Source organism: Denticeps clupeoides, chromosome 19, assembly GCF_900700375.1.
Source record: "Denticeps clupeoides chromosome 19, fDenClu1.1, whole genome shotgun sequence".
Classification (NCBI taxonomy): Eukaryota; Metazoa; Chordata; class Actinopteri; order Clupeiformes; family Denticipitidae; genus Denticeps; species Denticeps clupeoides.
Genome location: NC_041725.1, coordinates 9,648,703 through 9,674,335, shown reverse-complemented (window position 1 = coordinate 9,674,335; position 25,633 = coordinate 9,648,703). Strand labels below are relative to the sequence as shown.

At 45.8% G+C, this 25,633-nt stretch overlaps 1 protein-coding gene across 5 annotated transcripts in view; it reads right to left on the bottom strand.

Annotated features, from left to right (window-relative positions):
* aplp2 (amyloid beta (A4) precursor-like protein 2) overlaps nt 1–25,633 on the bottom strand; it is a 40,680-nt gene that overhangs the window by 10,796 nt on the left and 4,251 nt on the right. For 4 of the 5 annotated variants that reach the window (XM_028961667.1, XM_028961668.1, XM_028961664.1 and 1 more), the window contains exons 2-7: nt 7,714–7,887; nt 7,158–7,287; nt 1,874–1,986; nt 1,016–1,227; nt 576–775; nt 193–360 (exon numbers count right to left, since the gene is read on the bottom strand). In XM_028961667.1, the coding sequence (XP_028817500.1) occupies nt 193–360; nt 576–775; nt 1,016–1,227; nt 1,874–1,986; nt 7,158–7,287; nt 7,714–7,887 (997 nt within the window). The remainder of the gene's footprint in view (nt 1–192; nt 361–575; nt 776–1,015; nt 1,228–1,873; nt 1,987–7,157; nt 7,288–7,713; nt 7,888–25,633) is intronic. The other variant, XM_028961669.1, reaches the window with a different exon arrangement.

The window sequence follows — 25,633 nt, the reverse complement described above, 5'->3', positions numbered from 1 at the left end:
AGGCTGGAAAACGTCAGGCAAAGTGTGTCAGAGATTAAATAGTAATGAAATGGGTGCCTGCATGTGAAGCATGAAAATGTCTCACAGACGGGGGGCTGCTTCTCTCTGCACAGGTTAGCGGGTTTGCTTACATCATGTGCGTGGCAATAGTGGCAGAGAGTCGCCCTTGCTCCTCTGCGGCGTCAGACTTACTCAGGCGCTTGCACACGGCCATGCAGTACTCCTCTGAGTCGAAATTGTTACGGTTGCCAGCGCAGCCTCCATACACGAAGCGCACGCACTTCTTCTGCTCCACGTCGAAGTACCAGCGGGGCATGGAGGCGCGGCAGGGGCCAGTCTCCGCCTCCAAGGAGCACACAGCTGCCGGGGGAAAGCAGTTAGACCCTCCGGCCACCTACTGTGCTCTGGGACCAGTGGCCCTTATGCAAATGCAAATCACTGTTATGGGCTCCTCCCCTTGTAAACTTGATTAACAAAAGCATCTTTTGTCATTAATCCCGGTGATTTGGTGCTAATGAACCATGAACGTGTGGTGACATTTATGCTAGCCTCAAAAGTATGAACCGCCAACTGACCTTTAACCTCCTGCAAGGACTTTTCATCAACCTGGTCTTCAACAACATTGGCCTTCTGCTGTTTGTCCAGCTTCTCATCACTATCGCGGTCATCCTCCTCATCCTCATAAACATAGTGGTACTCCTGCTCGTCTTCATCCTCATCTTCCTCCTCAGCAGTGTCCCCCTTCTGCGTAGGCTGCTCATTGGCTGGGGCCTCGCTGCAGGGTTGGGGGTTGAGTTTGTCATTGATTAATGAAAGCGAATAGCACTGCTGTCAGAGGTGAACAGTGCAGCGCTGCAATTCATCACACACACACACACACACACACACACACACACACCACACACACACACACACACACACACACACACACACACACACACACACACACACACACACACACACACACACAGGTACAGCAGTAAAAAAAAAAAACACGCTCCAGCTGTGAACATACCTGTCCTCTACGACCTCATCGTCCGGCTCGGCCTCGTCCACCTCTTCGTTCTCATCTTCGTCCTCTTCCTCCTGAGAGGCCATGGCAGGAGGGACGGGCTCTTCAGGTCGGGAGGAGGGGCAGCAGACGTACTCGGTGCCATGGAACTTATCGATGCCACAGGGGAGCAGCATGCCATAGCTGTGCAGCACCATACGTCCCTTAGAGCAGGCCTGAGAGGGAACAGCAACATGATGACAGTTTACTTTTATAATAGTCCGTATCAAATATGCCAGTAAAGCCACCCTACATTATTATCTACAGAGAGGGAGTGTCAAAATTATTAAAACAAGAGCTCTGTTCCCTTCATTTCCCAATCTTGCCTAATCTGCTTTCACAGAATAACTTTCACGTGCACTTTGTAGTCTGCTCACAGCACCCCAAGTTGAGAAGGGGGGCACAAAGACAAAGAATCGCATGAGTCCTGATCTGATGGAAAGGCTGAGTGGGGGAAAGGAAGCTGCAGTCTTGCAGGTGTGGGAGCGCAGGGCCGTGGCCAGAGGCACAGAAGGTGAGTTGGCCGGGCATGCTGCTCTCGCAGTTGTGGCTTGAGCGGAGCTCTGGGACAGCGAGTTGGGACAGAAGGGCCTTTGGATTAGCTGCATTACGGCCCAGGGCTCTAATCTGATTACAGGACTACACCGGGTGGCCTCAGAGGACCCTGGGACTGTGAGAAAGATAGGAAAAAAAACACTAATACAAAGGAGCACAAGCCAACCGAGTCCTATCTTGTTTGTACGACTAAAGAGTCCATTAGATGGTTAAATAAAATGAGATGCACAAAAAAAAAGCCATAATTTGTGTCCGAGGTCGTCTTACCTCCTTGGCGACTCCATGCCACTGCTGGTGGCTGACACACATGTCCATGCGCTCCTTGTGGAAGAACTTGCATTTCTCTGGCACCAGGAGCACGTCACTCACAAACTCACCAACTGCAACACACACAGACACTCCATGTTAACGAAAGCAGGTCAAAACGTCAGGGAGCGCCCACTCTCTTGCCCCCACAAGAGGTCCGGCTAAAACAACAGGAGCATGGTCTATTCTCAGAGAAATAAAAGGGAATATTTGATGAGGGATGGAAGAACAGGGCCTGCTTCAATAATTTATGGCCGTCTGATGCTTTGTGTTTAATTACAGTGGAATTGCAGGAGGGGGCGAGTGACACTTCAACAGCTGGTCGTGGAAGCGGGGACAGAACGCCATCCTGGCACACACACATTAGCCTGTGCTAATGTTGTTTTCTGACTGACACGTGTCCAACGTCTGAGTGAATGAAGTCAAGTGTACGGTCCTGATTAAATGAAGACCCTGGATTCCATCAGACATCTGATGTGAAATATGGTGCGCAGCCTGGTCAGCATATGGTGTGGCGGTCGGCAGAGATTAGGTAGGAACAGACACACACATTCGAGGAGATCAAAGACAGGGAAGAACAAGAAAAAGACAAAAGGTGGGGGATAGGGTAAGGGGGGCATGGAAACAAAAGGCTGTATTTAAAGGCAAGACTATAATGGAGGTAAAGAAATATGTACAAAAGAAGACAGCGAAGGCTCTCGTAAGTGCTCATTTAACCGCTCACCACAAGGCATGCTTCAGGCTCCTCCGGCCTACATTACGAGTCAGTCAAAGACAGATAGAGTGCGATGTGGAAGAGAGACAGAGAGAGGGGGAAAAAGGCAGACGAATAGGCAGCATTTTGGAAAATGAGAGGGTAGGAGAAAAAGGAGAGCGCTGGAAATAGCCGTGTGCACAGCTGCTCTTCACCCCCACGAACCCCTCCTCTTCCAAGACACACACAAAAACACATTTTTTTTTTTTTTTTTTAAAGGCACAAGGACAATCCAACATTTTGTACTTCCTGGGCACGCACCAGTAAGTCGTCATTTTACACAATGAAAGTGAGAGTGATTAATAGTCACATGTTACACACTACAGCACACCAAGCAAAATGCGCTCGCTGCATTTAACCGACCCCTTGAGGGAGCAGTGGGCAGCCATGAATGGAGCCCAAGGTGCACGCACAATGCTGAAGGGGACCTCGGTGGCACCTCCACACCGCTTAAAAGAACCACATGGGCACACTCGCTGCCCCCTGCGGCTCATGCCAGTGGTCAGGTTGGCAGGCAAGCCCATGAGGCTATTACATGAGCAGCATCGCAGCACAGAATTTTTGGATAATAGAATTGTGCAAAAGTTGATATTAGTAACGATATGAATATTTTTCAAAACCCTATGAGATGAATATTTTCTGATTGTTTTAATACTCGGCCACACACAATGAACAAATTCCTTCAATACACAGCAGCCCTCCAGACCACTTGACTCGAGACATCATTAAAATTCTAGAAAATAATCCTCTGCTGCTTGACAAAGACGTTATGTGGCAAGGATTACACGCATAGAGGAGAGAGAAAAGGAAAAAGTGCGAAAGAGGGGGGGGGAATCTGAATCAGTAGAGCTATTGTTCAAGGCTGAACAGGAGTGGGTGTCTCTAGACTGTATGTAACACTTAACTGCTTCTCATAGCCCCGGCATTTCACACCTACATCCGTTAACACGACATGATCAGCCTGTTCAGGGCTATTCATCTCACTACTGACTCCCTGCTCCAAGTCTCTTTGTCGCCTTTGTTTTCCCAGGTTTCACTTAACTGGCCCATAATTCACCTGACCTAAGAAGCTGAAAGACACACACAAACATACCTGAAAATATTGTACAGTTCCACTCCCTTTTAACCTTATAATCAGAAATGGGAAACAGTTCACTCTTCAGAGGATTATATTACACCAAAAACCAAGACGCATGCCGGTTCTGGTTACAAAAGATCACTCAAATCTTAATTCATCTAAAAATGTCAAATCTTAAATAGTCTAAAAGTGGTCATTATTGCACCTATGTTCACACATTCAAGTAGCACTACTATATTCAAATATCAAAAGGCCAACAATTCGATTAAAACATTATTTGCAAAAGGAATTGCCAGTGGGAAGGGAGGAGAAAAAAAAAAAAAAAAAGCCACACAATTTGGAACCTCGCGCTATATAACTCCAATAATCCAGGGAGGAAAAGAAGTACTAGTTGCGGCACATAAATCTGGTACTGGGCCAGTACGGAGAGATGCACATTTTTCTCATTAATCATCATATTAAGAACGCTCAAGAACGTCACAGCACAAATTTCTAGAACAAGCTAGACATCACAGGACCACTTTACTCCAGGTCCACTTACTACACAGTCAAGGGGTGCTATTATGTTTTCTAAGCAATAGCGATGCTGTTGTGAACTGCACGGTTTTGTGTTAATAATGAGAGGAATGTTCCATTACGCTGTATTGCTTACGATGGTTTATTTCAGGTATTATAATTGGCCCTGGCAACGTTGAAAAAAAAAAAAAAAAAAAAAGAAAGGAAGCTGGAAGACTCACGAATCACCGGAGCATTTTTCAGAAGACGTCATAAAATTTTATAAGGAAAACGTCGAACAATGTTAGTGGTCTTTCTGGCCGTCTGCCTGCCAGACTTTAATGGGGAAAATTTGTCACGCGCTGCACAATGCTGCAGCCGGGCCTGAGGTAATGCAGACCTCTACCTGACTCCGCCTTTAGCGTTAATTGATCGCATTCTTCAAAACCGTTGACAGCCTTGACAGTCAATCAGGGGCCTGGCGGTACGGCTCATGCAGCCCATGTGAAGATGGGCCTGATATTTGAGGAGATTAATGATGTTGACCGGCTGTGGCACACCCAGCTCAGCAGCGCCTGATGGGAAAATGAGCTGACGGGGACCAACCACGGTGGTTTTTAATGAGTGGAGGTTCGACGTGGCCTTTCGCTGCGACTTTTTGGTGCTGAGTACGCCCTGCGACCCCGCACTTCACTGCTCTCTCATGTAATTAGCTTCCTTCTCTCCTATGATCTCCTCCTGTCACAGGCAATGTTAGGGTTTCACCGCAACGCTACACCGTCAGTAACGTCGCTCTGTATCTCTCTTGGTGTCAGTCAGTCACTCTTTAGCAACCCGAGACGCTCATCAGATCGGATAAAAGAACGAAGGCAAGTCTAACAGACAGGAGGAAAAAAAAAAAAAAAAAAGATGTTACAGGGGACAAAAAGTGCAAGTCAACGCGCCGTTTTACAAAAGCACAAAGGGCCGACTGCACATCCGACAAAGCGTCAGAATGAGCTCATTTAATTACAGGCGCTGAAGTGAACGTGCAGTTTTAATTAAATAGTGGCAACGCAGCGGCGCAGTTATAAATGTGGCGGTTGCTGCTGATGGCAGAGTCTAGGTGGCTTGAGCTTTACTGCTAATGTTGCTGCATTCTGTTGCAAGTCAAAGAGTTCGATTAGGGAAAAAAAAGAAGAAACTTTTGCCAACAATATCAGTTCATAACATTTCTACATGCAGTATTGTGCATAAAGAAATAGTATCAATATATTAAGCACGGTGGTATTTGTCCATATTCTGATCTTGCACCCCTCAAAACCATGCACCCTAGACAGACATACAAATGAAACTTGATTGATTATTTAGTGCATTTCCTTGTCTGCTGTTTTAATACCTCTACAGACAATACAACACAGCACATGCCACAACTAGGACCCTGTGAGCTTCCTGGGCTTGGATTGGTGATGAGGGTCTGTGTGCAAGGCTCATGAGAGCCAGAGCTTCATCCTGTGACAAAGTCCCAGCTAGTCCTTGTTTGACAAAGACAGCCCATGTATTGACACAGCGGGCGGTCGCGCTGCCAATCTGCCAATCTCGCTCACGTGATCATGCGCGCACACTCTCGCGCTCTGTGGGCGACTACCCGGACTGTTATGTCAGCTCTTTCCAACAAAAAACCACCCCACAACCTACAGACAACAGACGGCCAACAGAGAAGGAAAAAAGGCTGCCATCTCTGGGAACCTCTGCCTGTCAGGCCATTTCACAGTCCGCTGACTGTGCTAATGATTTTCTCGTCCACAAACACAGCGCCACAACTCCAGAGGAGAGGAGAGAGCAGAGGAGAAATAACAAAAGGTCTAATAATAAGACGTAGATTACTCATGTGGGGAAACACGTGCGGGGGACTGTCAGGGTGTTTTTCTACATGCTGAAAAGTGAACTGTTAAGCCGAAAGAGGAAGAGAGAATGAGGGGAAAACGACACGAGAGGAAGAAATGAAAGAGACAGAAACACACACACACACACACACACTAAAAAAGACCCTGTCACAAGGGTAGAAACCTTTCCCAAAATGCCCGCTTGTGGCTTTGGCAGGAATGGAGAGAGAGAGGGGGGGGACTTTACCAACTCTGACAGTTAATATCGCTGAGATGACCCTGTTGTCATGGCCAATTACTGAGTAAAACAGCCCTGGCGGCGGGGCGGCTTGGATGGCAGAACCTCCACGGTGATATGAGGAGTAATAAAACCGGCGGCCTGGACCTCCCTCCATCCCCACCCTCGCCTCACATCAACGCCAACTTTACAGCCGCTGTCTGGCCGAGGGAATAAATAAGCTTCGGCTTTATTACAGCACAGCCACAGCTCAGCTATAATGATGCTCCTGGTCCCAACAAGCCTGTCGAAGGACACCAGCCAGAATTTACTTTACATTCACCTGCAAACATTCCATATCTACCCCACGTCTGTCATGCATCAGTCGGTTGGGCATCTTCTGGCCCTCAGTTCCTGGTGGACCACTCTAAACAGCACCAACACTGGGGTGTGTGTGTGTGTGTGTGTGTCTCACCCACGCTGCTTGGCCTGACATACCACAAACACCCTGCTGCAACGTCAGTGTCACTGCTGTGTTGAGAACTGTTCCACACCTACATCATCTCTGAACAGAATCTCGGAGCCTGAATGCTGGATGACGGCCTGCGGTCTACAGCCTGTAACCGTACACTTAAAGCGCATCGGTAACGCTGCTGTACCTAACAAAGTGGCCAGCATTCTCTCTCTCACACACACACAGAGCATAGAAATAGTTTCACCACAATGAGTTTCAAAACAGACGCTGGGATAATTTAGGGTCGGGAGCATGGATACACTTCGAAAATCAGACGTGGGTTAGAGGGCGGGGCTTAAACGTTTCTTTCACAGGAACATACCCAAGCACTTGTATGGAACCACGATGTGGGCGTGGCCCTTGCACTGCTTCTTGTCCTTCTTGCACCAGTTCTCAATCTTGACTGGCTGGTTGGTTTCAACCACATTGGTAATTTGGAGCTCAGGGTATATCTGAGAGGGAGAAAGAGGAAAGGTAGAATAGAAATGTTTATTTGGTGAAAATCAAGACCGAACAAAAGTCAAACGACCTCCAGATATAGTAACTAATATTCAATGACCGGAGGGAATTACTTTATCTTGAAATTTACAGTCTGGCCAATTTTTACAACAGAAGAGAAATATGAATTGTGTGTATTAAAAATCATTCTTTTTAATTGCAATCAGAAGGCACATTTTCTGACCCCGTTATGGGACTGAGGCGAATTGTGCCAAAAGTATAGTACAGAGTTTATGAATACAGGGTGAATGTGTACACCAAAAATGACCCAGAGTGCAGCTTGGTAACAACCCAGGCTAAATTTGACCAGGTAACATGACCGTCACAAGACATCCACACAGAAATAACTCAAAGGGACACCAAAGCCACGCCCATCTCACCTCCTGACAGTACTGCAGGATGCCTTCTTTGGTTCCCACGCAGCTCTGGGTTCCAGAGGGGTCAGGCTCCCAGCGCCCCGTCTGGATGTTGATGTGCATGTTGAGCTTCCCGCAGAACATGGCCACCTGAGGCTCCACCACGGCAAAGCCGGTGCCCGCATTGGCTGCCAGAGACTGGAAGACAGGGAGAAAAGGAAAAAAAATTAAGTTTTACCCTCAAAAGCACACATAATAAACAGAACTCAAGCAAGAAACATAAGGGAGGTAAAGGTGGGGGAAAAAATTATACGAAAACTAGACAGTAGAGCAAGGTAGTAGATGATAAATAAACGTATCCCTCATTCTCAGTCATGGGCAGGTCTGCCATTGCATCCGGGCACACGGACCCTTATTACCCTGCAGGAATGAGGGTCTGTGCCCGCCGAGGTATCTGCTCTGGTGTGCTGTCAGATACAGAGTTACTGAGGTGTGGAGGTGTGGGTGTGTGTGTGTGAGGGTGTGTGTGTGTGCCCAACGGCCAGTCATGCTTCACAGAACACAACCTTCCTGGATGGAGAGAGATGGGAGTGCAGTGGAACATGTACCTTCATCCTGTTCCTGTGGTTTATGAAGGAGTGTGTGTGTGTGTGTGTGTGTGTGTGTGTGTGTGTGTGAGAGAGAGAAAGAGAGAGAGAGAGGTGTGAGAGAGAGTGAGAGAGATGGGAGAGAGAAAAAAAAAGTGCTGGCGGGTTATGATGTGTGAGATATGGAAATGTCGAGCGAAAAATAGGTGCTCCACATTTTATCTCGCCGAATCTCCTCCCGTCCCGACGTAATGGCCCATTCCCGAGCTCACGGGCAAACGCACACAGGCCCTTCCAGAGCGTTTTTCACGGGAAATCGCCTCATCTCTCTCTCTCTCTCCTCCGTGTCCTTCCTGCAGACAGGAAGAGGGAAGAGTCCCTCGCTCACTCGCTCCCTCTCAGCAGGAAGCTGGAACGCCTAGACTGCCATTAAGCGACGGCAAAAACATGTCTGCACGTCTGAACTCAGCTGAGGGGGGAGGGGAGACCTGTTGTGTAACAGCTCATCAGATGAAGTTCAAATCACTCTGCAATTAGAGGAACCCATCAAAAGGGCAGATTTTCAAACGGGGAAAATGGTTCCAATGGGAGGGAGAAAAACACAGTAAAACTAAAAAAAAAAAAAAAACAGATGCCATCCCGCTCTCTGCTCTGGCATGTCTGGTCACTGCCAGGACCCGCCGAAAAACCTGCTGGGTGGCACACAGTGTTACATGTTAATTAACCGGTCGAGCAAATTGTCTTCCCTCTCTCCCCCCCCCCCCCCCTTCCTCCCTCCCACGGGTGTCTTCTGTTTGACTTTCTGAACAAACAGTGAAGGGAAAAGGAAAGAGGACACACACACACACACACACACACTCTCCCAGAGCAGGAATGCTACCCATTGCCATAATGAACTAAATGAGTGTAAACAGTGCTGGAAAACAAAGGGATCTCCCTCTTTATACACAGAGTAAAACGCACTGTTGCTACGGTCGGTTATCTGTGGTGACCAGGTGGGGCCACAGCGGCAGAACTCAGTCCAGGCTCCTGGGGGGATGAAAGGAGGGGAAACGGACCATGGAAACTGGACACAACTGTAAAGGTTCAGAGACAACCCGTCTGCCATCTTCTCCCCAGCTTGGTCCCGCCCTCAGCCCCTCGCTCTTTGTGAAGTTAGGTCATTGCTGAGCAAACTGAAAGACAAATGTTTGGTACGGACGGAGCGAAGGGGGGCTGGAAAATAGCGTTATAAATAAAGAGAGACCAAACGGGAAGACTGAGAGGGAGAGGCGGGGAAAACGTTGCACAACCAATAGGCCGACCGGGTGACTGGCGGTGGCCGGGAAAATAGCCACAGGCTTAGGAGGATCAAGACACACATATTTTCAGGCAAAAAAAAAGAGAAAAATAATAAACACACACACAACTGGGGTCACATGACCCAACATGTACTTACAGGAGCTAAGGGCACTCGTGAGAACAATTCAACTCAAAAAGGCCAAATGCACTTACACACAACAGAACAGTGGCACTTGATTGTTTTTATGGACGTCCTCAACCCATTCATAGCCAATGTTTCCACATGCCTGTGTGTGTGTGTGTGTGTGTCTGTGTGTGTGTTTCAGGCCAGAACAAGGGCGCCTTTGTATGTGCCACTGCCTGACTGGACACTCCGCACTGCTGACCTCGTCCTCCCTGTACACTCATCCATTCTTTCCCTCTCTCCATTCCTTTTCTGACACAACAAACTGTACAGCGGACTGCAGCGATAATGAGAAGCAGATCCCAAAATGAGCACCCGCCCTACAAAACATGCCAGAAACAAAGAGCAGGGAGATAAATTGGAAAATAAAATGAAGGCTTTCAAATGAACGAGAGAAGAAAAAAAAAAAAATTGCGTCTGTTGCCGCATCTGTGGCGGTAAATTATTCTTTTAACAAATTACTCCCTCAGTTACTCTGTTGTGTGAAGCCGGCGTGGAGTAGAAAATGTTATCCGTGAGTCACCAGGAATAAAGAGGAGTGAGAAGAGGTAGAGGAACCAGAGGATGGAGGCACACAGTTTCAAAATATCTCAGAGAGTCAAACATCTTAAGCGAACAATACCCAGTCTCCGGGATAATGGTTTTATTCCAGCGTTCATCGGGTTACAGAAACAAAAACAAAGCCGTAGCACGCAACACTAATGGAATAAACGTGAATGTGATTATAACCAGACCACCGTCTATTGCTCCATGGTCTAGGTTCTGATTGTCGTGTGCCCGTTTGTAGGAGCTTTTATTGGTGGCTGGCCCAACAAAATAATGCACGGGTCCAGCCTTCTACAGACACATGCATCAACGAGTCTTTAACTAGACCTAGTCTTTTAACTGAGCCATATCAGCTATATATATATATATATATATATATATATACACACACACACACACACACACACACACACACACACACACACACACACACACACACACACACACACACACACACACACACACACACACACACACGTTAAACGGAGATAGGATAAGTGAAAACCAGCCACATTTTCCACCAGAGCCAAGTTGCCTCCATGTGCATTTCTTTTCTCCGCTGTTATTCCAGTACAAAACATTGACAGGACAGGGAAGCAAAGCAACTGCTCTCTGTTTAACAATAGTGTTAAGAGTTTATGCTCGATGTTCACAATATAGTCATTTACTACATCACAGGTGGAGCAAGTCACAAAAAAAAAAAAAAAAAAAAAAAAGCAAGCACTTTCGATATCACCCACCCCTACATGCTAGATTCTCACAGACTGATCCTTCCTTCCTTCCTTCCTCTTTCCCCCCCTCCACTATTTGACCCTTGTCAGTCATTGTCTACTCACAGGGCACTTTCTGCTTCCACTTCAATTTACAGGAAACAATGATCTCCTACCCCTCGTACGACCACTGAAAACCACACTGGAAGGGTTCCTTACAAAAGCAGAAAAGCCGCAGAAACCTGCAGTGATTTTGCACCAGATATTCAAACACAATGAACAACATTGTGTTTCGCCAAATCACACCAGTCTATAATAAAGATTTCATGTTCATTATTGAAGGCTTCACAGAGATTTAACACTTGTGTGTCCCCGTCCCAACAAGGTTTCTTGTGAGCAGTGTGTGACCGCCTCACCACATTTACGCCTGAGAGAGAAACCGGCAGCTTTGTTCACAGCACCCAAATGTCACATCACACAAACCAAAGTTTAACACAACTGTTAAACCGGCCATGGCAGCGCACACTCATTTGCCATCCTCCGTCTAATAAAGAAAACACATACAGCCCTCTCAAGTGGCATTGGCTGGCCTGTTTTTAATCTGCCTCACCCTGTTTTTACGGCACGTCTGAAGCAAAAAAAACGCACACAGCGGCCGGGGCCCAGCGCAGGTCACCTGTTACATGTCCCTCCTGATGGTGCCTGGTTCAAGCTCGGCAGGGGTAGTCCCCTGCTTGTGTGGTCTACACTGGGGCAGTGGTGGCGGACCTGTGTATGGTGCCACTGAGCAAGCTACCGTCCCCACACACTGCTCCCCGGGCGCCTGTTATGGCTGCCCACTGCTCACCAAGGGTGATGGTTAAAAGCAGGGAACCTTTTGTTGTGTCACCGTGTGCTGTGCTGAAGTGCTTCACAATGACAAATCACTTCACTTTCAACTGTAAAAACTGTGTAAGTGTGCGCGTGTGTGTGTGTGTGTGTGTGTGTGTGTGTGTGTGTGTGTGTGTGTGTGTGTGTGCTGTCCAGTTTTCATTCAAAGATCAAAATGTATAAGAGAAAAGGCTACCATACTTGCATTAAAAGTCTATACAGGTTTCAGCACCGATACATACACACACACACACACACTTTCATGTGTCAACTGTTTTACTGATAGGCCGGAGAGAAAAAAAAACATCAACTAAATAAATAAAATAAGAAAATATCGACATCAAAATGCAAAGACCTTTTCACCTAATCAAACGGAGATCCAGCACTTTTAAAAATGCATTAGTCTGATCTATAAAAGCGTGTCTGGATGAAGAGTTAATGCTTAACAGGCGATAATTAGCATCTGGGTGACACAGCCTAATTAAAACAGTGTGGGAGAAGCCACTGATGTCCGTGAGACGCTGAGAAGGGAAGCCTGCCAAAGTAAAGCCCCCTTAATCCCGCACCCGTGGTGGTTAATGCTTAAGAGAGGGACACTCTCACCCCTAAAGAGAGTAGGACGTGTGACTCAACGGGAAGTCTCGAGGCCCGAAATGCAAAACAAAACTGTTATCAATCGAATCAAGACCAGGGGTGAAATGGTGGCGGTGCTAGTGTGATGCATGTTTGCATATTGGCTGTGAACACCACCCTTGTCCCTCTGAAAGGTCGGGGGGGTTATGAAGGGTCAATAAAACCAAGAAAGCTTCCCCTCTGGTTCTTTTAAACAAAAGGGCATTTCTCGGTTGCCAGGCAAGCAATGAGCTGGCGTCCCACCGTCTTGTCGAGGCGGGGAAACCTCCACACCGTTTACTGGGGATTCACCATAACTCCCCAACTGTGATGAACAGACACAAACACAAAACCAGAGACGAGATTGTCACAACCAGGGGTACAATAATGAAGCATTAAAATAAAATGGAAAGTGACTCAATCATGAATAATTACTTTAACATTTCAATTTGTATCAATCGCATTTCATCATCATATATCAGAACGTATCAGCAACTCCACCTTTTGCTACGTCTTAGTAAGGTGAAGTACAGCCACTGAATCATTGGAAACGAGGATATTACTCATCATAAGACACAGCTCGACTCCACCTAAATACACTGTTTACTGTGGCGGCATGTGCGGCTTGGGCTTTTTTTTCTAGGTTTCGATATCTAGACAGCTGGGGTACATGTATTATTAATCCTCTATGATTTCCCATCTGTCTTAGAAGCGAAATGAACAAAAGCCACAACACCAATAACCATATATAATAACCAACTGTGGTGACTGGAGCAGGAACTCTGGGAGTTGGCTGTTGTGAAAGTTCTCGTCCTGTCCCTTCCTCTTAATGATTCACAGGCGACGTGTTAACGTAGCTGTTAATCACTGGTACACAGACTTTATGATAAGCCCAGGGGAATTCTGGAGCTGGATGCTCTGCACAGTGTTCGGGTAGCCAAATTATGAGTAATAAAGCAGTAGTAATAAAGCAATCCATTACTGATCATCTGGGGACAGAGACGGTTAAAGGGATTCCGGTCATCAGCAGAATATAAAGGGGAAATAAGCCACACCAACCCCTGCCATCTGAAACCTGGACTGATGAGGACAGGAGGCGTCATTACACTCTAACTCAAGGAGTCAGGAAGTATCTGTGAGAAGATCGCTTTAATTGGAGAGAACATGCCAAACTTGAGAGCAAATGTTAAACGCAGGAACGCGCCTCATTTAACTCGCCAGATCTGGTTCATGTGACGCACCCTGCACCAGTATGAGAGTGTGCTCTTACACATTTTTCAGGTTAAAGAAATTTTATATTAGCAAACCCCGTTCAGAAGAAAAACACTGAAGAAATATAAAAACAAATTGCATTGCTAATTGGGGTGGTAGTAGCCTAGTGGGCAAGACTCTCTCCTGAAGAACCAGAAGAGCATTAAAATCACAGGTTCAAACCCGATTTACTACCATTGTGTCCCTGAACAAGTGTCTCCTGGGGGACTGTCCCAGTAATCATAAATTGTACCACTTTGGGTCGAGTGGTAAAAAAACAGGAGAATTGCACCACTTATACAATGGTAGCTTACCATAGTATTAACAACGGCACTCAGTTTATATTTTAGCTAATTAATGATATAAAAAAAAATAGCTATTGTAAATCCTTTCTGCATGTTACCATGGTTACACAGACTACCATGATGGCTGATGGCTGGTGCTGTAGTGATAAAATTTTACAGAAATTACTATGTGTTCTGCTGCACACCCTCCCTAGTTGCTCATTTTATAGATCCTGCCTGGTCAAGTGATTTAATGTGGTTTAATTTCACTTAAACTGAACACTATTCTGTCTTATTTAGTATCAAATCTAAAAGATTCCCAAAAGGTTCTTGAGAAGAGGACTGTATCAAAGCCACACACACAGTAATAAAGCTCGCGGAAAACACAGCCTCCCTTTGTCATCGGGAATACTTGGCCAGTGTCACAGGAAGCAGGGGCCCATCAGGGTTTGTGACGACGTTTGGGGGAAAGTGAGGGGGCTCTTAACAAGTTCTGATGTGCGACATTCTCAGGACAGCTGGGAAGTCACTGTGTGTCACTGTGTATGTGTGGCTTTGGTATCAGCTTCACTCTCTCATTACCCAACAGTACGTTTAGGCAGTTGTTGGTGAAGGTGAGGCAGGGGGGGTGTAGAAGAGTCCCAGAACAACAAAACCAACACACTTCACACACACACAACCTGAACCCTGCCTCTCTTGCAGAGCACAACCTCCACAACACACTCACGAGAAAATGGAGGGCTGAAAGGCAGCTGGAGGAAGAGGGCCAGGCAGTTCTCCAGTACAAGTGGGAATGACTGTTTATAAAAAAATAAAAAATTAAATGGTAACTATGGTAACCATTCGACAAAAGCATCTCAGCTATTCACATGGGGGGAAAATAGCAAGAAGCGATAGAACAGGAGGAGGAGTACAGAGGATAAACTACAGTTGTGATCCCTGCATGGATAGTCCTGAGGACCTCACACAAACACACACAAAGACACTGGGTGCTGCATAAATAAAACTAATGTCCTTTAATTAAAAGCAAACACTTACATTTCACCTCCAAAAATACTTGGGAAGAGAAAACAAGCAAGCCATTTTTGTGCAGAGTTGTTTGGCAGACCAGCTAGGCTCATTGCACCAGATCCTGACAAAATTCAGGCCAGGAGCCGGTCACTTGCTGCCCGCCACCAGCCCATCCTTGGATTTTTAAGACCACAACAAGACAGAGAAGCGCAGAAATGGCCCCCGTGCTCTGCTCCCATTAAAAACTTGTCTGGCGTCTTGGACGTTCACAGAACACGCGGTGACACGAACACAGGGGTGCGTGGACGTTCATGAGCTGCATATAAAATAAAACCGTGAGTGCGAAGCCCTTATGGAAGTTGATCTAGTTTAATCCGGTATATTGATATTGGCTCGGAGCGTTGCACTGCAGGCTACAGTGGCTGCCAGTGATCGTTCTACGCCCTGATCTTAATCAGCTCGATGTATAAAGAGGCTGGACAGTCTGATGGGGGAGGGAGGAACTTTGTCTGTGAGCAATGTGGCTTTTGCTCTGTATGGTTACTGTATTTTGGCAGAAAGTTGCAGTAAACAAACTAGGTTCCATTCATTTGTTCTACATGCTTTAACACTAAGTGTTTTCATTAAAAGACTTTCAGAAATTATTTTCCTGCAAACCGTGCATAATCACTCGAAATCACATATTAGCATTTACTTAGAAACTCAGATTAAACCTGACAAAATCTGGTAAATAAGATTAGTGTAGATAATGTTAATATGATTGGCTTGAACCCAGATGACTAGGGGTGTTAGAAAATATCGATTCAGCAATATATTGCAATATTTTATGTGGTGATATTGTATTGATACAGGGACATCAAAATATCGATAAATTTGTAGATAAATTTAGTCCAAAATTCAGTCCGGAGAAGTTGTTTTGGCTGAATTATTAATATGATCCACACAGCATCTTGTATATCAGCTTTGTTTTTACATTTTCAGTGAATTGTAGAATATTGCAATATGTTCAGCATCACAAAATATCAGAATATAATCATTATCATGACCCACGTATCGTATTGTGAGATCCTTGCCAATACACATGCCTACAAATGACATTACTTACTTAGAGAACCTATATTGCCTATTAATATCCAGTTTTGACAGACAGTGATATTCACTTTGTTGTAAAAGATGAAACTGTAAAGCCATATAAACTACTGATATACAAATACAGTGTTTATGAAAGTAATTTTTTAAAACACATGACATAATTTGGAATTATATAATCAACGCTTTGGATCAGAGCACTTGCATTTGCGACTTGAAAATGAAAAGTGGCGAGAGAGCGCAGCGGATTACCAAAACAATAAAGTCCTAAAGCTGGTGACCCCCTCTGGACTACTCTGGCCTGTACTTCACACTCCTTACACACTCCTGTGATGAGTAAAAGAGCGTGTTTTGCCAGACCGGGAAAGTAAAGGGGGTGCGATGACTCGATGATCGGAGGAAGGCAGAGATTACTTCTATTTCCACCCCCTGAAAGTGGACACCATCGAAGCACAGAGGACGGAGCAGCAGGGCCGCCTAATCCACCTCCTCCCCATGGCGCTGCTTGACACACATTTGAGACTGAGGACGGACACACACACACACATCAAGAACACCCAGTAGGATCTATTTCAGCGGAGGTAAATATTACATTTGGGCCTTCCTGCCTCTTGCAGTAGATGGGTTTTGATATCGGACAGATTGGTTTATGATTGACGGAGCAGAGGCAGGAAGAGCAGACCAGAGCAGCAACTGCTGAGATGGCGAAGGCGAATTTGTTTTTTGATTCTTCTGGCTCCTCCTCTGTTATATAGGCTACGTTCGGTGGACATTAGGAGGAGTCTGACAAGCAGAAGGCACATGCTGGCCCGGAAGAACCTGTCGGTGCAATCACTGTCACTGTCAGGGTGAAGGAGGGAAGAAGTGGAAGGAACAGAGAAAACACACTTCCCTTTTAGTCACACATCACACGACATTTCTAAGCAGTTAAAAGAAAATCCATGTGATTTAGGAAATGACGTTATATTTTCGCTGGGGACTTTTTCAGCTGTGTTGCTGCCACCGCCACATTTTCAGTCAAGTACTGAATGGGGGGGACAAGCCAGCGTTTTCATATTCATGATAACATCTGCGGACCTGTTACAGTTTCAGCGGAGAAGCGTTTACGCAGCGATTTACAGGCCGACCCACGCACTCCAAGTCCGGGGCTTCCGACCCTGTTCCTAGAAGACCCCCCGACATTGTTTTCATCCCAGAAATACGGCTTAACTAGGACAGGGTGATCATTAATAACACACTAATGCAGGTGGCAGATTGGACGCACAGAAGGTCGGAATGAAAACATTGTCAGCAGTGCTCTAGATTATGATTCCGCATACTTCGCGTGTATTTTATTCCGAAAATCCCAACATGCAATTCGGGTCATTTTTATACACCCATCCAACTGAAGCAGGATATATACCGGCCTAGGTTCAGAACCTGAAAGACGGAAGACATTCTTAAGCGGTCAGTTCAATTTTGAAGGCTGAAACCAGGATAAAGGAAAAGCGTGTGTTTTATTGCGGTCTGTACCTGGCTTGTTAGGATTTTTAGAGCATCTCCCCCTCTGGGAATAAATCTCATGGGGAAAGTGAGGGAGGGGAGTGCAGCCCTATAGGTGCAGCTCGCAGCATGTCGCCTATTTACAGCATGGGGCGTGCGAGTTTGGTACAGGCTGAAGAGAACGGCAGCTACTTAACATGAATCACACCGACTGAGGCCATGCAAACAGGACTTCAGAATACGGTGAAATACATGTTGACTGCTGATGATGAGCATGAAAGTAAGAAGTTCGGAACCTCAAACCTGAAAGTTACCAAATGGAGACTTCACATAAATCGAATTATAAATATACACACACACACACACACTTTTGGCTGGGGAAAATACTCAGGAAGAAAGAAATTATTGGATGGGGCCTTTTTATGATGCACTAGTCATTATGATTTTTTTGCCACGTGTTGCCATGAAATTAAATTTATTTTCAGCTTCTCTTGGTGAAGAATATTGTTATGGAACATGAATAGAGAAATTAGATTTTTTCACAGTGAACAATCAGCTCAAAAAGAGGACTGGATTCAAGTGATTGGGTGATCACTTGACGACCCAAATCTGCCATAAGACTGCCATAAGGCAGGAGCTGCGACGGTGACAGGACAGCCATGAAAGGCACAGAGGCTCAGTGCACTTTGTACCATCTTCCTCCTCATCCCAGCACCCTGTCTCCTCCCACTAACCTTTTTTCAGTTTGTTCTCTCATCTCTGTTTACTTGATACGTATTTATTTTCTCCCCGCCTCCATCTTGCCCTCTCGTCGTTTCAATAAGCCGTGTGGGAAGGCGAACCACCACCACCCCCCCCAACCTCGGTCCTCTCAATCCCTGCTTAAAGTCCACGTGTTGCCTGAGAGGATTACATTCCTGACATCACCGCGCCAGATGTTTGACAAAAATAGACGCCTCGCACCCCTGCAGAGATGAGCGGTGACCATTCCCTGCATCAACGTTCCATAGACTTGACTGCCTCGTTCCACGCTTTTTATTATTATTTATTATTAAGGCTGTCTCCCTCTGTTCCAATCATCTTCCTCTCCCGAAATCTCCCTCATCTCATATCAGATGGGAAAATCAAGCCTTCTGAAGGCCTGCTTTTCATCTCCCGCCTTCCGCCTCTGCCGGAATGCTCTCAATTAAGCATCTGATCGTTCTCGGGCTACGGCGCACAAATTAGTCAGATTAAACTATTAGTGACCAACTGTGGTGGCTGGAGCCAAGAGGTGAACCAACTCGAGAGTCAAACCGCTAAGAGCTCAAACTCGGCCCTTATAAACCCTGCCAGCAGCCGGATACTTAACCCTACACTGTTCTGTGATAAGCCAAGGCAAGTGGAACGGCAATCCTCTGATAGGGTTTCCCGGAAATTGAGGGAATTATTTGAGCCCTCAAAATCAGATTAGGGAGCGTATATGATGTAGGAAAACTGTCCTTTTCCCCCCAAGGGATGTTTTTGCAGGGGTAGGTGGAACGGTCCACAACATCGGGCAATAGAGAAACGCTAGAGATCTGTGGGGCTTAGCCGAGCACCAGGTTTTGGTGCCTTTTGCATTTCATTTCACCGCTTAGGCCGGCGTGCCGCTCCGCACCCTCAGCAGTCTGTGAAGAGGAGGGGATTAGACGGGAGAATGTTTCACTCGCCTGTTAGAGAGCACGGGTGCCTAATCTCTGTGCTAAGAGGTGGGGGATTTCTGAGAAATGACCTACGCACGACTCCGCTGTGGCCGCTTCCCCCTCCGCTCCATTCTTCTTCCTTCTCAGAAGCTATACTGATCTAGATGCAGGTCCATACACAGCAGTCCCATCAATACACACACACACACACACACACACACACACACACACACACACAGTCTGCCGCTGACAGCTCTCTTTTCAGTTTTGCACTTTGAACCTAATGAGCAACTTAAGCAGATAATTGTTGGGGGGGTGAAAGAGCAGCAGCAAGGAGACCTGAGACATGGGCCGGTGGTGCTGTCACTTGGCCGAGGAGAGAATACAAAACAGGGGGGGCAGGACGCCCTTTTCAACATTCATAATGACACTCACGCACAGTGGTATGGGGAACATACACCTCTGAGGTGTGGAACGGAATGGTGGAACAGGAGATTCACATCATGGATGTGCAGCCGGCAAATGATGCTTTCAAATCCACATGGACCAAAATCTCTGCAAGAATGTTTCCGTCACCTCGTAGAATCTATTCCACAAAGCATGTAGGCGGCTCTGAAGGTAAAAAAAAAAAAGGTGAATTTAAGCACTGATCCTCTATCTACAGGTTTGGAAGTGGGTATGGCCCTGAGAAGTCAATAACACTGGTAATGTTCGTACAGCTCCCTGAAAGCCAGATGAACAAGGCGTGTTACTAACCTGGCATTAACCTACTGTGGGGGTTTAAAATCATCCAGAATGATTAAATTAAAGAATTAAACTTCTCTGTACATCAAAGTTGGTCTTCCGGTGAACAAATAATTACACCTGGATGGTTATCAAAAGCCAGAGCAGATTAACTTTCAACTGCAGCTAAAAAGAAAAGGATATTTTAGAAAAAATAAACTGGTAAAATTTATTAAAGTATTAAAGTATTAAAAAAAAAATATATATGTTTTGATGGCATCTGCATTATTACATTTACATTTTTCACGTCAGGTAGGAACTGAGATCTGTTCTCTACATCTTGAATTAGAGTAAATTACCTGGTTCACCAAAGGAACATGATTTACCGGGGAAATTGGTGAAAGGTTCCTTTTGGCAGCAAAGCTGACAAGCGAATGCTATAGGTGCTGTGTGATTTGCCGTTCCATGAAAGCAGAAGGTGTGAGGAGGCGGCGCTCAGCATATGCATCAGTGCTGTGTGCAATATTAGCAGATTACATATATTCGGTTACCAGCTGGACAACGGGGTGGTGCTGGTAACAGAGAGCAGAGCGCTAATACGACGTGCAGCTGCTAGAACACGCTGACTTTCACGCATGGAGCCCGGGGAATGCTGCATCTCCAACATTGTACAGGGCGAGGGAAATGGGAGTCGGGGGTTGAAAATCTCAGGGACAAAAGTATCATGACTGCTGGTATCGCCACGGCTTTGAAACCGCCCAAGGTCAAAGCCACAGGCATAGCTGGGAAATATTATCTCCTGGAGGCCAGGCAAGATGCTCAGCGGGCAGAAAGCCTGAAGTGAATGGCGATGTAGCAGAATTAGGGAGGGAGCAAAAAACATAAAAAAAGAAAATCACAGAACAAAGGCTCCAGTACCACCGGAACCGCTTAACCCCACACCAAACCCTGTTCCCAACACAGTAAGCACACCTGAGTCCCTCCACCTCAGTAAAGAAAAATGAAACAATGTGCAATGCGACGCTGGCACTCATCGGCGGTCAGGGGAGGGGAGGTTTAGGTGCTGGCGGGGCCGACTCCGTGCGTCGCCTTCTCTTGCTGGCATGGTGGCATCTCACACAGCATCACTGACACACCCTTCACACCCACCCAAAAACAATCAATAAATAAATAAAGGTCCCTGAATTTCTCAAAGGGCATTACAGCCGGGCAGACTCCGATGGCTCCCCGACTCCGTGCCCAGACATGGCAACGGCAGACCTAAATAGGATCCTGGAACATAAGCAGGGTATTTTTATGAACACATATCTTTAGGGGGATGGGCATCAGTGGGGCTGCTTGGAATTCGCTATAATTAGCCATAATTAGCCGCTAATGATCAAATGTCCCATAACGGCGGCAGATCCAAACAGCTTGTTGTGTTGCTATATTTTAATTTGCTTTGGCTAAGCTTGAATGGCAGAGTGATGACATGCGATCAGACTTTGTCAAAGCAGAGACAACAAGCGGTGTTAAATCACCATGCTAGGATGTTTACAGAGCAACGACCAGTCTATATATATGAAAAAATGAATACAAATCTGCTGATTTGTTGAGAAACATTATACGGCCATATCACAGGACTAATGCCAACGTCATGATAACTGTACGTTCCAAATACACACAGCGCACAGCGAATCCGCTGGAGGCCGCTGAGCTTCCGAACCTGGACAAAAAGCTGAAACAAAAGAAGGCAGTCCCAGTCCCAGGATGATTCATTTCGTCCTGTGCGGAACAAACATCGTTTCACAGATACGGTCATAACCGCAGGGTAGTTAGCTTTCGGATTTTCAGGGCGGGTCCACGCGGGCCGGACCATATGGGCTACTTCCTGTCTGCTCCCCTCTCAGGCTAAAGAAGAACAGCCAGCGTCTGTGTGGTGTTTACACATCGAGAACCCCATCCCCTTCAGCCGCGGGGTCAGCGGCGTTATGTAAAGCACTTTCTGGGAGGAAAACATCCCGCTGGATGGAGAGGGGGCATGAAAGGAACACTGGGAGTAAAATGTGTGTGCGTCATGCGCTCTTTAACCTTAGTCTTTCGCACCGAACTCAGACCTCTCACGCCCGTCTGTGACTGCACTCGTCTCCTCCTGTCACACCAAACCCCCGTTCGCATGACCCTGCCTCTGCCACCTCGCACAGGGTGTAGAAAAAATAAATAAATAAAAAATCACGTCATTACGTAATGAACGAATGATGCAGGGTTGGGCAATACATCGATGAATCCTACCGCAGTTACTTCACACAGCGTATGGTGATGAAGCTTGGAGCTGAGGCAGCTATTCTTCACGGTGGAAGAGATCATTTCACAGTGAGGGTTTTCTGAGACTATTGTTGCAAAAGCAAATTTACTAACATTAATAATTCAAGGAATCTGGTTGTGCCATCGTGCTCCATGCCAGTCCTGAACGCTCGCTCTCATCAGACAGACCTAAATGACTCGCATCAGTTAGAAGAAAGAATTCAGAAAAGCTTATAACCTTATCATTGTTATAGAACCTGTGAGAAGGACATGAAGATCCCCCTGTGCAGGACAGCCGGGCGGTGACGGTGGCAGGGATGGAGACACAAAGTGGTTGCCGTTCAGAGGCAGACTCACTTTATTAAATAATATAATAAAAAAAAACAAAATAAAAAAAAAAACATTAATAATAAAACGTAAACCAACCTCGCCTGTACAACTCTTCTCTTTCTCTAATCTCTCAACTGAAAGAGTGGGACGGTTTTTATAGACCTGGACACACCCATTTTTCAGACCAACAATAAATCAATTATATTCAACAAAAACGTAAACACAGAATTCATAAATCATTAAAACTCCGCCCCTTCCCCAATACCTGGGAAAACTATCCCTGCAGTCTTTTCATTGCAGGACTATGGCAAGAGCTATACAATCAATGGTAGTAGCCTAGTGGGTAACACACTCCAGGTGTAACCCAGGTTCAAATCCCACTTACTACCATTGTGTCCCTCAGCAAGACACTTAACCCAAAGTTGCTCCAGGGGGGACTGTCCCTATATCTACTGATTGTAAGTCGCTATGGATAAGGGCGTCTGATAAATGCTGTAAATGTAAATGCAAATTACTATCCTAAGGCTTCTTGGAGTGTTTCGTATTATTAACAGACCATATCACTGTTACAGAACCAAAATGCTGGTTCATTAAAAAAAAAAAAAAAAAAAAAAAAAAAGATTACTCTTCACTGTCATTCAGTCAAGACTTGTGTTATTTTAGTCCAAATCCTGTATAGAAACAGCATCTATATTTGGTCCACACAGCATTGGAAAAAACAAGGTAATGCTAATTTCTTGATGTAAAATTAAAAGGTTGAGCGTGAAAAACTAATTCAGAAATGTAAGGACTTGATTTAAAAAAAAAAAAAAAAAATCATGACTGCATGTTTCACTCATGTAGTCAGATGCTACTGACAATCATGATATTTTATGTGGAATCCACGGACACCGAGGAAGCTAATATTGAATTTATTTTTATCCCACCAATCGCATTGAAATGTCCAGATTTTTAAATACAATTGAATTAATTACCACATAAAAGGTGATAGCTATTAAACCCAATCAATTTTAAAATATACCGAAAGTGTATTAACACAGCAGGCGTGACAGCAGGACACCAGTCCCTCACTCTGCCACAGTCCCCAAATGGGACGTTCCAGTCAGGCTCTGCCTCGTCCTCTGCTGCTCGTCCCCCTCCAAAAATCTGCTGCCTCAGTGCAAGGTCTGCTACCCTCTGAGGGAGTATAGCTTTGCAGCGCAGTGCACCCATCTCCTGCCGTTCTGACATTTTCCATCTTTTCACGCATGCATCAGGAAAGAAAAAAGCAGCAGCAGAGTCCCTCCCATCCACACTTTTGGTTACCATTTCCAGGTCAGAGGACAGGGTCCCAACGTTTCTCTCCACCCTTTTCCCTTCCTGGTGACGGATGAAGAATTCGGCACTGGGCGGCGGGGCAGGATGCGTGACAGGCCAGGGCAGCCCTCCCATCCTGTCGTACCCAGAGATCGTTCCTGCCGCTCGGAAAGGCCAAATCAAACATTCCGCCTGCGTTCGGCGGGGTTATGAGTCACACTTGATCTCTCCTATCACCACCTACAAAAACCGAACCGTTATCACACTCGACATCCTACCCAGATTAACCATAAACAGCGGCTGCTCAACAAATGCTCAATTTCAAGGAAATGGCACAGTTCTTACAAATCCACAGAAAATGCAACTTAACAAATCATATTTCGGCACGGAACCGCAATCTCAACTCTCACTGTTCTTTTGTAAAGACCAACGGTTACGGTGTCAGTGTCAAAGGAGTCTTTTCTGTCTTTCCAAAAAAAAATGTGTACACATCATGAAACGAACCAGAGGGTCACCACAGCCACCACCACCGTTACAACTACAGCTTCAGGGATCTTCAAGTGGACCAGTAGCATCATTATGGACACGTAATCTAGACCATGACACTGGACTACATTCTGAACTTCTCCAACCCTACAACTGTAGGACTTATTATTATATATGCAGGCTCACTCTACCCTGGAAGGGGGTCCCTCTCTGTATCACTCGTTTCTTCCTTTCTTTTTTTCTCTCTCCTAGAGTTTTTTTGTGTGGAGTTTTTCCTTGTGTGCAGAAGGGTCAAGTGTGGGGGGTCTGTCAAAGCCCATTGAGACATACTGTATGTGATTTTGGGCAATATAAGAAATAAATGTTGTTGTTGTTGTATATGTGTGTGTGTGTGTGTGTGTGTGTGTATTTATTTATTTTATGTTTCCATCTTTGCTTCACAGAAGAGAACTTCCTTCTGCGGCACATTTGGGGCAAAGTCTCAGTGTAAACATGGCAGATTATACTGAACTGCATTTCTCGTACTTGAAGACGATATAGAATTCCATACTTGTGGGAACGCTGCCGGAACAAGATCAGCGTATGCAACAGGGCGAGGTTCATGTTCCAACACACAGGGCAGAATCCGACGCCACCTCAGACAAAGGGAAGGCGCAGACAGCCAGAGACAGATAGATGTTAATAAAAAAAAAGCCATGGAGATGCACAGAAGACACTCAGTCAGACAAGCAGAGGATCAGGGCTACAAACCAAGATGATAAAAGGCAAAAAGACACACAAAAAATGGATGAGTGTGGAGAACGTGTGTGTGTGTGTGTGTGAGTGAGAGAGAGAGCGGCCAATTACATGCAATGACGTGACACAGATGACAAAAACAGACACAAAGAGGCAAACCCGGCGGAGGCTGCAGCGAGAGGGAGAAGCCGCGGTTTAAATTTAACATGCACCCTGAGACCCAGACGTGAACACATGCCCACACACAAGCTCCGGAGATGCGCTCCTCGACGCAGCATGGGATATTTTATTCATGGGCACGCACATAAAAAAATATTAAATACAGCATGAAGCCCTGAGTTATCTAGGCAATTATACACCCATCAAGTGAGTAGACAATTATTTGGCCAAGAAAAAAAAAAAAAAAAAAAAAAAAGATCGGACGGAACTCCGCACAGGTTCCCTTTCATGTGTCTGTAAATAAAGAGAGAGATATTTAAAAAAATCCATAATACTTCTACTTAGGTCATTTAATAATAAT